A 12,168-nucleotide genomic window follows, 5' to 3' on the forward strand; every position below is an offset into this window, starting at 1 on the left:
TAAGGGCATAAGTATAGGAATATGACTAAATAAAATCAAAGGGAAGGAAGGCAATGTCCCCAATCTTATCCACTCAGCTGATTCAAAAACAATACCTGCACACTCAGGCTCCCATTGTAGTGGATCCCAGTTTGGATTTTAATCAGAATCTAAAGGACCCTAAAAGGAATTCCCAGTATCAAGGGCTGCACCCCAGAGTCCAAGGGGCTGGGCTCCAGGCATCAGGATTTTGGTAGGCAACCTAGGTAACTACATTGTGCAATGAGGCACAAAACATAATAATAATAAAGCAAATTCGTTAGAACACTGACCTACTGCAATATTCACAGGGCAGTGGCTAACCCACGGATGCAATCTTTCACTCCACTCAAGAACACCTTGCTTTGGGTACAATCTTGAGCCTTTCTATTGTCTTGGTGATTTTTAGAGCAATATTTAATCAGGTGAATACCAGTAAAAAAGATACAGGATGGAAAATGAGATTTCTACAATGCATGATATGAATAAGTGAAAAAAATCTCAGGTTTAAATATAAAGTATAAAGAAGTATAAAAAGTGAAAGCCTGTAAATTTTTACTTTATATATATATCTATATATACACACATATATATGTGTGTGTGTATATATATTTTTTTTTTCTAATTTATTTTTGGGTCAGCTGTGGGGCTTGAACTCAGGGGCTGGGTGCTGTCCCTGAACTCTTTTGCTCAAGGCTAGCGCTCTACCACTTGAAGCCACAGTTCCATCTCTGGTTTTCTGGTGGTTAATTGGAGAAAAGTTTCATGGACTTTCCTGCCCAGGCTGGCTTTGAACCATGATCCTCAAATCTCAGCCTTCTCTGAGTAGCTAGGATTACAGGCGTGAACCACCAGCACCCAACTTAAAATTTCATTTTTATAAAAGAATAAAAAAACCTGTTTTTAAAAGGATGGAATTAAACTTGAAACTGCTCCTAACTCCGAATGATTTAAATAAATACTCTGTAAACACAAGCAGACAAACAAAAAAACAAAGAGCCAAGTTGCCACTTTACTTATGGTAAACTACATTATTTTCAGATAAGAATAGTGACAGCCATATGAAACAGATGATCAGGAGTGTCATCATGAAGGTATGAGCTGCACAATGTCATTACAAAAAGTCCCAAAAGAAAATAAGATGGTAAAAACAACAATAGAAAAACAATAAAACACACAACAGAAAAAGAGAATGCCAGATATTTACAGCCTCCATCTAAAAGGTGAAGTGTGTTCTACTTTTAGCATAAAACAAAACCAGAGAGAACTTTCTGGTGGGATTATAGGTGTAGCTGGTGCCAGCCAGTTTAAGGGGAGACGGTCATTTTCTAAGGGAGAAATGCACAGTTAAGCCACTTGTTGGGATTAGAACCATGGAATGATCTTCCTGCAATTTTGCTACTAAAAATGACACAGAGCAAATGATCCAGTATCTTGCTGAAATGACTTTCACCACATTTAGAACAAAGTACTCAAGAGTCACAGGCACTGGGTCTGGGAGAGCAGAGGTGGGCGGCCACGCACTCAAGTGAGGGACGTTTATCTCCGTGAGACTGGAGACGGGAGGCAGGACTCTACAGCCTGGATACTTCTGTACTAAACAGTCTTCTAATAGTCCTAAAAAGAAAGAAAGGGAAAAGTAGCAACTTACTCTCAGCAGAAGTAAGAGGGGGAAAAAAAAATCACATAAACATCTGTGCTTGGGGATTGTTCTGTAGCTGAAGAGTTTAGGTCAAATGCACTGAACTGTATATCACATCTGAAAATGGCTTGTCTCCATGTCCATAAAGGAACAAACATCAATTCTGATCTTACTAGAGCATCTAAACTAGAAAGTCAAAAAAAGAAGAGAAAGCAAGAAAAAAAAAAAACAATCTATTAATCAGCAGGAATTTTTCTTCACTAAAAATGTGTGTGAGCCAGGTTTTGGTGGTTCACACCTGTAATCCTAGTTCCTCAGGAGGCTGAGATCTGAGGGCTATGGTGCAAAGCCAACCGAAGCAGGAAAGTTCATGAGACTCTAATATCCAATTAGCCACCAAAAGGCCAGAAATGTAAATGTAGCTGTGTCAAGTGGTAGAGCACCAGCTTTGATCAAAACATCTCAGGGACAGCTCCCACACCCTGAGTACAAGCACCAGTACCAAAAAACGTTTTTAAAAGTTTGTAAGCCAGGCTCGGTGGCTCAAGCTTCTAATCCTAGGTATTTGGAAGTTTGAGATTGGGGTAACTCTGTTCAAGGTTAACTCAGGCATAACAGTATGCGAGATTCCATCCCAACCAGGAGGGGTGGCAGACACCTGTGATCTCTGCTACAGCAGAGCACACATCATCCCTAGCAATACAGGGAACAAGCAGAAGAATCACAGCACAGCCAGACATAAATCAAAACCTATTTTAGAAATAAGCAATCCAAAAGAGGCTGTGTGAGCCAGTGTTCAATAGCCAGTATCACACACAAAAAGTGCATGACCTTTATCTAAAATACAAAAAAGTAAATAACAACTAAAGCGTATCCAGATGGAAAATCTGGTTTTCTTTTCTTTTTTGGGGGGGGGAGGGGGAATGGTAGTGGGATTTGACAGGACCTCAGTTTGCTCTCTATCAAGAGCAACACCTGGGCTGGGAAGTTGGCTCAGTGGTAGAGCGCTTGCCTTGCAAGCCTGAGGCCCTGGGTTCGATTCCTCAGCACCATATAAGCAAAAAGAAAAAAGCCGGAAGTGGCGCTGTGGCTCAAGTGGTAGAGAGCTAGCCTTGAGCTGAAGAGCTGAGGGACAGCGCCCAGGCCCCACAACCGGACCCCAAAAAAAAAAAAGAGCAACACCTTCAGCTTTTTCTTGCTTTCAGGTATTTTTCAAGTAGGGTCAAGCGGTTTTGTTCAGGCTGACTTCAGACCTTGATCCTTCTATCTACAGCCTCCTGTGTAGCTAGAATCACAGGTATGCAATTACCACACCTAGCTTGTTAGTTGAGACTGAGAGTAGAGGGTTGGGAATGGGATGCTACTAACTTTTTCGCCTATGCTATCCTTAAACTTCAATTCTTTCAATCTCCACCCTGGGACTTTAAAAGAAGAATGTGACCCAGAGCCACCTACTCCTTGTTGGTTCTAACACCTTTTAGATTGTAGACAGGTAATAAACAATATACAAATGGCTGCACTTTTCCTTTCCAGATTAGGAGCAACCCAAACTCTGAAGATATTACATTGTTCTAACAATCTACAAAAATGCCAGATTCTGGGCTGGGGATGTGGCTCTGTGGTAGAGCACTCACCCTAGGTTTGAGGCCCTAGGTTTGATTCCCCAGAACAAAAAAAAATTTAAGTAAACATGAAAAACTGCCGGCCTCCCTGAGTTATTTGGCTGATACTTACAGCTCGTGGCTTTTTGTTTAACTTCAGATCAATCCTGTGATAGGAAAAATTAAAAAATATTTGCATTTTAATTTACAGAAAAAGGGTCTAACAATCAGCTACTGCATAGGACAAGCTATAACAAAGGCTATTTGGTTAAGTAAAATCCACATTCTTCATTAGACTATGTCACATTTAGTTGTTTACCCAGATACGATCAAGCAAGTATTAAAAAATATAAGCAGGTACTTTTGCCGTAAGGCAAACTTAGATAACTCAAAAGAGAAATATACTGCAGTTATGAAGGTTATATTAATTTCTAAACACTACTGCAAAAATTACATGTTAATAAGATTGGATTAAGAAAGCATGCTCTATGTTAACATGTTAGCTCTATAACTTTATCACTGAGAATTACTGAGACACTGATGACTAGCAACAGCAGAGAGAACAGGAGTTTGTACTCTGGATATAAAATACAACAGAAGTTACTTAATCTCAATTTTTAAATCTCTCCAAAATACAGCATCAAAATCTTAAAACTATTCTTATGAAGCAAAGCCAGGAAATAATTTAAATATGAATTAAAAGTAAAGGTTATCTATTTAAAAGAAATTAAAAGGCATAAAAGTGAAGTTTACTTAAGTTTGCTTAAGTTATTAAATAAAATGTTACCTCCATCACGTTTTTCTGTTTTTAAAAAAAACTTCCCAGCCTAACCTAATATACATACCTACAATTAAACAGATAAACTATGGGTTAGAAAGGTCTCAAAAAGGCATACCAGCATCTATACACTAAACAACACAGCACAAATACTAATTCAAATCAAACTTACTCAAAGTCATAATCAAACATGCCAGACGGGCTGAGGGGCAGCATTTGAAAGAAAGAAAGCAATAGAAATTAATACACTAATTGAATAAATTAGTCAATTAGCCATTCTAAGCAAGGTTTATAGAAACAAAATCAGCTTTAAGAATTTTAAGCCATAAAGTTTCAAACATCAAAGCACCGAAGATTGTGTGATTCCCTTCCCTCCAGAGTCGATAGCAGAAAAACAGACAATAAAAGAAAGTTATCATTAGAAAACTACATATACCTATAGAGCCCTTTTATGAGCTGCTAGATTCAGAGTTAGAGCTTTTGAAACATGTGTACTAGAAAACATAATTAGAGCATTAGAAAGAACAGAACGAAGGAAAGTTTAGTCACATAATAAAAAGTGCTTATAAACAACTCAGCACAACAAAGTTTCATTAAAACAAAAGATGACAAAAATTATTTCAACCTTCAAAAAGGAAAAGCATTTTCCAATTTTTCTGATTAAGTTATAAGTTCTAAGCTTCTAAATATGTCCAACCAAGAACACTGTGCTCCTTTGCTACAGTAGCCATTCTAGAAGCCAAGGGGTCCACGAATAAACTCCAGCAGTAGTATCTTGATCCAGACGTGAAGAGCAGGTAATATTCTGCCTGGAAATTTGGTGATGGCAGTCACCTGTTTACATCAGGGCAACAACTAGGGAATAGTGAAGTCTGCAGAGCCCCTATCAAAACAAAAAAAGCTGACATCCATAAGCACCCAAGCCCTGGAGGTTGTGTAATATGAGTACATGAAGGAGGCCAAAAATTTGTACTAACAAATCCTTGTTTGGGCAGATCTCCAAAGCAAACATTAACCCACAGAATGACCTGCTCCTTGCTTCTTTACTCAGGTGGCAAACAATATGCAAATACTGCATTTTTCTTCTAGAAAATGTTAACAGTAAAGTTGGAAGAAAGCTTAACTCCTTCCAACTTCCTTCATTTATACGTTTGGGAAATTATGTACTGAGTATACAAAACTGAAGTACAAAAATGCTTTTGACTTTTAGACTGACTACTATGTTCACAAATTAAGCTGGAGGTGGGGAGAAAAGATAACTCATTGGTAGAGGCATGCTTACTATGCATAAGGATCTAGATTCTATACCTAAGTTGAAAATAGTAAGCGTGTACACCTACTTAGTCAAAATGTGAGTTTGATGCTGAACATAGCAATATGTGCATTTGAAAGGCTAATGTAGAAGAATTATGAGTTCAAGACCAGCACAGCACAGGCTACACAGTAAGTATGAAGCCTACCTGAGTTATACAGTGAGACCCTGTCTCAAAAGATTAAAAAAAGGGAGAGGAGCCAGGTACCAATGGCTCACACCTGTAATCCTTGGCACTCAAGAAGCTGAGATATGAGGATTGTGGTTCAAAGCCAGCCCAGGCAGGAAAATCTGTGAGACTCATCTCCAATTAGTCACAGAAAAAGCTGGAAGTAGAGCTGTGGCTCAAGGTAGTAAAGTGCTAGCCTTAAGCAAAAGAAGCTCAGGGACAGTGCCCCAGAGGTCAAGCTCCAGGACTGGCAAAAAAAAAAAAAAGAGGGGGGGAGGAATGAGAGGGAAGGGAAGCAAAAGATACCTACACCAAGAACAAGGCCCTAAATTCAAAGCCCAGTACACTTCCCCCACAAAAAAGTGGGATCTTGGGGCTGGGAAGGTGGCTCAGTGGTAGAGTGCTTGCCTTGAATGCATTGAGGCCCTGGATTCGATTCCTCAGCACCACATTAGCAAAAAGAAAAAAAGCCAGAAGTGGTGCTGTGGCTCAAGTGGTAGAGTGCTAGCCTTGAGCTGAAGAGCTGAGGGACAGTGCCCAGGCCCAGCGTTCAGGCCCATGACCGGACCACCCCCCCCAAAAAAAAAGTGGGATCTGAGGATCAAAGTCAGCCTGGGCAGAAAACTCTATAAGACTCTTAGCACTCTTACTTCCAATTATGGGAGAGCTCAAGGACTTGAGTTCAAGCGCCAGTATTTGCACATACACAAAAAATAATAAAAGTATATGATATACATATATAGCAATATCTCAATGAAGCCTTCAGTGTACAATTAAGTAAAAACTAATCATTTTTTAAGCAGCATATTTACTTCTAAGTGCCTGAAACATATTAAGGACTCAAACATCTATTGAAACAGTTCACTGCTGTCTCTGAAGAAGAAAGCAGCACTGGTTCTGGAGGCTAACTTACCAGTGTATACAGACAACATGCTCCATCCTACCCCTATCTGTCAGCAGACTAGCCATCAATCCGATCAGTGTTAGGCCAGACACAATCCCTATGTAACTGACAAGATTCCAACAACCTTTAATGCTTCTTGAGGAACCACTTAGGAGGCTCTGAAACTGGCTTCCTGAGAAATAAAAAGCAACTCAGCTCCACTCTTCTCCCTTGGATCAATCAAGCACCTAAGGCCAAGGAGGGAAATCTGCCAGATGTTATATTGTGGGAAATAATAAAAAGGCTAGGATCATGCTGTATAAATAAAAAAAAAAACATCATGTGTAAAAGCAGTAACACCAGCAATCTTTATAATACTAGTTTGTCTGGAGTACCTAGGACCAGGAGAGTACAAAATAAGAAAGAAGTGTTGTTCTCATGGAAATTTAGAACTCTCTTAATGCCTTTGATCATCATCAGTTAATCACATCATTAGTGAAATGACCATCTATCTAAAGAGACTATCTGATCAGTAGTGGAAATTCTGAGATACTTCTTTGTTCTTTTTTTTTTTTTGGGGGGGGGGTCGGGTCGTGGGGCCTAAACTCTGGGCCTGGGCACTGTCCTTCAGCTCTTCAGCTCAAGGCTAGCGCTCTACCACTTGAGCCACAGTGCCACTTCCAGCTTTTTTCTTTTTGCTTATGTGGTGCTAAGAAATCAAACCCAGGGCCTCAGGCATGCAAGGCAAGTGCTCTATCACTGAGCCACCTTCCCTGCCCCTTCTTTTTTTAAAAATTTTTTTGGTGCCAGAACTGGGATCTGAAAACTTAGGGGCCTTGAGCTCTTATTTGGCATTTTGCAGTCTTGGCTAGAACTCTATCACTCGAGCCATACCTTCAATTCTGATTTTTTGTTCGTTAATCAGAAATAAGTCTCAGGGATTTATCTGGCCTGGCTGGCTTTGAACCTCAATATTCATATCTCAACCTCTGGAATAAGCTATAATTACAGACATGAGCTACCAACACCTGGTTCCACTTTCAAGGAATTTCCTCCCTATTCTAGACATCTTGAAATTAAGAAAGGAATCTTTTTTTGTCGGGGGAGGAGGCCTGAACTCTGGGCCTGGGCCTTGTCCCTCAGCTCTTCAAATCAAGGCTAGCACGCTATCCACTTGAGCCATAGCACCACTTCTGGCTTTTTTTTCCTGCTCATGTGGTGCTGAGGAATGGAACCCAGGGCCTCAGGCATGCAAGGCAGGTGCTCTACCACTGAGCCACCTTCCCAGACCACCTTATTTTTTTTTTTTTTTTTGGCCAATCCTGGAGGCTTGATTTCAGGTCCTGAGCACTGTCCCTGAGCTTCTTTTGCTCAGGGTTACCACTCTACCACTTGAGCGCTACTTCTGCCTTTTTCTGTTTATGTGGTATTGAGAAATTGAACCCAGGGCTTCATGCATGTAAGGCAAGCACTCTACCTCTAAGCCACATTCCCAGCCTCATTTCTTTTTTGTTTGTTTGTTTTTTGTCCGTTGTGGGGCTTGAACTCTGGGCCTGAGCTCTGTCCCTCAGTTCTTCAGCTCAAGGCTAGCACTCTACCACTTGACCTACAGCGCCACTTCCAGTTTTCTGGTGGTTTATTGGAGATAAGAATTTCACAGACTTTCCTGCCCAGGCTGGCTTTGAACCACGATCCTCAGATCTCAGCCTCCTGAGTAGCTAGGATTATAGGTGTGAGCCACCGGCACCTGGCTGTTTTTTTTTTTTTAAGGTCTGAGATGAGGACTTAAACTCAGTACCTGCCACTGTTTTTGCTCACTGGCTAGCACTCTACCAAATAGCCATGCCTCCATTCCCAGAAATCTTTTTTTTTTTTTTTTTAATGGCAATGGAGTCAGGCACTGGTGGCCATACCTGTAATCCTAGCTACTTAGGAGGCTGAGATTGGAGAATCCCTGTTTGAAGCAATCTGGAGCATGAAAGTCCATGAGACTCTCATGTCCAATTAACCAGCAAAAAGACAGAAGTAGAGTTGTGGTTCAAGTGGTAGAACACCATCTTGAGAGATTAAAAAAGCTGAGAGTCAGGCTGGGAATGTAGCCTAGTCGTAGAGTGCTTAGCATGCATGAAGCCCTGGGTTCAATTCCTCAGTATCACATAAACAGAGAAAAAGCCAAAGTGGCACTGTGGCTCAAGTGGTAGAGTGCTAGCCTTGAGCAAAAGAAGCTCAGGGACAATGCCCAGGCCCTGAGTTGAAGCCCCAGTACTGGCATTCCCCCCACCCCAAAAGGCAATGCCCAATCAGTTCTTCTAAAAATAGTCAAGGGGGGGCTGGAAAGGTGGCTCAGTGGTAAAGTACTTGCCTTGCATGCATGAGATCCTGGGTTTGATTCCTCAGTACCACATAAGCAGAAAAAGCTGTAAGTGGCACTGTGGCTCAAGTGGTAGAGCGCTGGCCTTGAGCTGAAGAGCTGAGGGACAGTGCCCAGGCCCAGAGTTCAGGCCCACGACCAACAGAAAAATAAATAAAAATAAAAATAAAAGTAGTCAAGGGATCAGGAGTAAGAGCCAACCAAATACTTTATTCCATTTTTCAAGTGTTACCACACAGATTCTACTTCTATTTCTTTTTCTCTTCTCAAAGGAATCCAAACTGACCACATTAGCAGATATTTTGGCAATTTCATTCTGCACAGAGCTTAAGATGCCCTAGTCATCCTTCAGAATTACTCTACTGCCCACCAACTCTATCCCTTAGAGAATACTGAAGGAATTTCTACCCCAGCCCCCGACCCTGGCACCAGAAAGGCTCTGGCAACAACCTGAAAACACTTTGCTCTCCAAACCCCTTCCCAGCAATGGTCATGGGAGCTCTGGGAAGCAAGGTTTCTGCCACTGACCTGTGCCGGTTTTTATTCTTCCGTTTTTTGTGGCTGCTGTGGTGACTCCCTGAGGAGGTAGAAGAAGCTGCCTTCTGAGGCTTCACTCCCTGCACAGATCCATCCAGATCCTCGGGGTCCTCTTGGGTGGGCTCATTTTCCTGATTGTGGAAGTCTGGAGAGGTATCACTTTCTGTCCCACTTCCTGGCTCCCCTACACAGAACAAAACACAAGTTCCTCAAATTCTCATCAGTACTATTAGGGCTGTAAGACTGGCCATCATCAAGAATATGAAAACAAATACTGGTGGGGCTGAGAGGGAATAAAGAACCCCACTACAAGATTAATGAGAATGTGAACTAGAGCAACCACTCTGGAAGATGGTTTGGAGATTCCTAAAAAAAAAAAAAAAAAAGCATAGAACCAACCTATAGGGCTGGGAAGGTGGCTCAGTGATAGAGCACTTGTCTTGCATGCATGAGGCCCTGGGTTCGATTTCTCAGCACCACATAAGCAGAAAAAAAAGCCGGAAGTGGTGCATGGCTCAAGTGGTAGAGCACTAGCCTGGAGCTGAAGAGCTGAGGGACAGTGCCCAGGCCCAGAGTTCAGGCCCACCACTGGACCGCCCCCTCCCCCCCAAAAAAGGAACTACCCTAAATGCAGTGATACCACTCCTGGGCATCTACCCCAGCATTACAGGTCAGAACACAGAAAAGACACTTGCACATTCATGTTCACTGCTGCACTATTCACAACAGCCAAGCTTTGGAAAAGCCCAGATGCCCTACAACAAACGAGTAGATCACAGAAATGTGGTTCATATATACAACAGAATTTTTCTCATCCACTGGGGAGAATAAATTATGACATATGCAGGGAAATGGATGGACCAAGAAAAATTAAGTGAAGTTCAGAGACAAATAGGACATGTTTTCTTTCATATGTGGAAGTTATAGCTAATATACAAATATATACAGTCACATATACAGGGGTTATATGCCTGGACACACAAACAAATTGTAAGTATAGTATACTTATGGGAGAAGCCCAACAGTGTAACTCCTTTGAACAACTAATGAATATTAGTTTTTCATTCAACAAAATGAGTATGAAACATGTTGGGGGGAAAACATGACCACAGGAATGGATGAAGGGCAAGCAAAAGTAGTCATTATATTCAATCTTCATTTTATAAAAAATGGATAAGGATGGCAGGGAAAAATAGGGGACAATGAGTGAAGGGGTGACTGACCAAGAAGCACTGTACTCATAATCTCACTTATGGAATTGTAACACCTTTGTACAACTATTTAATAACAACACTAGTAATAAAAGAATATAACTACAGGCCGGGGAGTGTAACATTGGGTGTGTCTCTCAAGAGATAAAACACTTGCCTATTAAACATAAAGCTGTAAGTTCAAACCCTAGAACTGCCAAAAAGAAAGAAATGGCATAATGTGAGCAACAGGACCAGGAATCATTTGTCTTCATTTTATATTTATTATGAACTTCTATGAAGGAACATATGGATACCAGGAACAGAGGAAAGACAGTCTCAAAAAAGCAAAATAGACAAGCCAGATCTCTGTAATCCTGAATGCTATTTTGAACACACCTCATGAAAGCAACAGAAGAGGGAGCTCTAGAGCTATGAAAATCTGCAAAAGTATTCTGACCCACATGAAGTTCAAAAAAACTAGTTTCACATAAAAGTGACCAAAAGAAGACCGATATGCTAGTGGCTCACACCTGGAATTCTAAGCTACTCAGGAAGCTGAGATCAGAGAATCGAGGCTCATAGTCAGCCTAGACAGACAAAACCTAGAGGCTCTCATCCCCAGTTAACCAGTAAAAAGCCAAAAGTAGAGGTATAGGTCAAGTGGCAGAGTGCCAGCCATGAGCAAAATGTCAGAGTGTGAGGCCCTTAGTTCAAACCCCAGTACAAGCACATAAATAAATAAATGGTAGCACTCCAGCCTTGAGTGAAAAAGCTAAGCAAGAGCAGAAGCCCCAATATCAGCATAGATAGACCTCTTAGAATACATTAGGGAAGGCAGTGGCTTCTTAGGTATGAACACAAAAGCAAATGCAACAAAATGTATATATATATTGGACTACATCATCTACCTGAAAACTTTTTTTTTGGGGGGGGGGCGGTCGTGGCACCCGAACTCTGGGCCTGGGCGCTGTCCCTCAGCTCTTCAGCTCAAGGCTAGCGCTCTACCACTTGAGCCACAGCACCGCTTTCGGCTTTTTAGTTTTTTTGCTTATGTGGTGCTGAGGAATCGAACCGAGGGCCTCATGCATGTAAGGCAAGCTCTCTACCACTAAGCCACCTTCCCAACCCCTCTACCTGAAAACTTTTGAATCAAAAAGACAGTATCACCAAGAAAGTGAAAAGACAATTCCTAGGATGGGAGAAAATACATGCACATTCCATACAAATTCTGACAAGGGATATACATCCAGATATATAAAGAACTGCCAGCTACTCCAGAGACAGAGATAGGAAGATTCCAGTTAGCAGACAGACCAGCTCAACCCCAGGTAAGTTAGCAAGGCTGTTTCTCAACAAACAAGACAGGTGACCAGGCATCAGTGGCTCACCCCTGTAATTCTAGCTAAACAGGAGGCTAAGATATGAGGAATTCAAAATCAGCCTAGGCTGGGCTAGTTACTGAGAAGGCTGAGTTCTGAGGATCACAGTTCAAAGCCAGCCTAGGCAGAAAGTATGTGAAACTCTTATCTCCAATTAACCACTAGAAAACTAGAAGTAGGGACTGGGAAGGTGGCTCAGTGGTAGAGTGCTTGCCTTGCATGCTTGAGGCCCTGGGTTCGATTCCCCAGCACCACATAAGCAAAAAGAAAAAAGCCGGAAGTGGC

The 12,168-nt window shown here is 41.6% G+C and overlaps 1 protein-coding gene across 2 annotated transcripts in view; it reads right to left on the reverse strand.

The window, feature by feature from the left end:
* Positions 1 to 1,011: 1,011 nt before the first annotated feature.
* Meaf6 (MYST/Esa1-associated factor 6) overlaps positions 1,012 to 12,168 on the reverse strand; it is a 31,100-nt gene continuing 19,943 nt past the window's right edge. Inside the window, exons 5-7 of one of the 2 annotated variants that reach the window (XM_013017015.1) lie at positions 9,303 to 9,495; positions 3,395 to 3,428; positions 1,012 to 1,635 (exon numbers count right to left, since the gene is read on the reverse strand). In XM_013017015.1, the coding sequence (XP_012872469.1) occupies positions 1,627 to 1,635; positions 3,395 to 3,428; positions 9,303 to 9,495 (236 nt within the window). In that variant the 3' untranslated portion in view covers positions 1,012 to 1,626. Of the gene's footprint in view, positions 1,636 to 3,394; positions 3,429 to 8,964; positions 9,496 to 12,168 lie in introns of those variants that run through there. The other variant, XM_013017014.1, reaches the window with a different exon arrangement.

Source organism: Dipodomys ordii, unplaced genomic scaffold (assembly GCF_000151885.1).
Source record: "Dipodomys ordii isolate 6190 unplaced genomic scaffold, Dord_2.0 Scaffold33, whole genome shotgun sequence".
In the NCBI taxonomy this organism is placed as follows: domain Eukaryota; kingdom Metazoa; phylum Chordata; class Mammalia; order Rodentia; family Heteromyidae; genus Dipodomys; species Dipodomys ordii.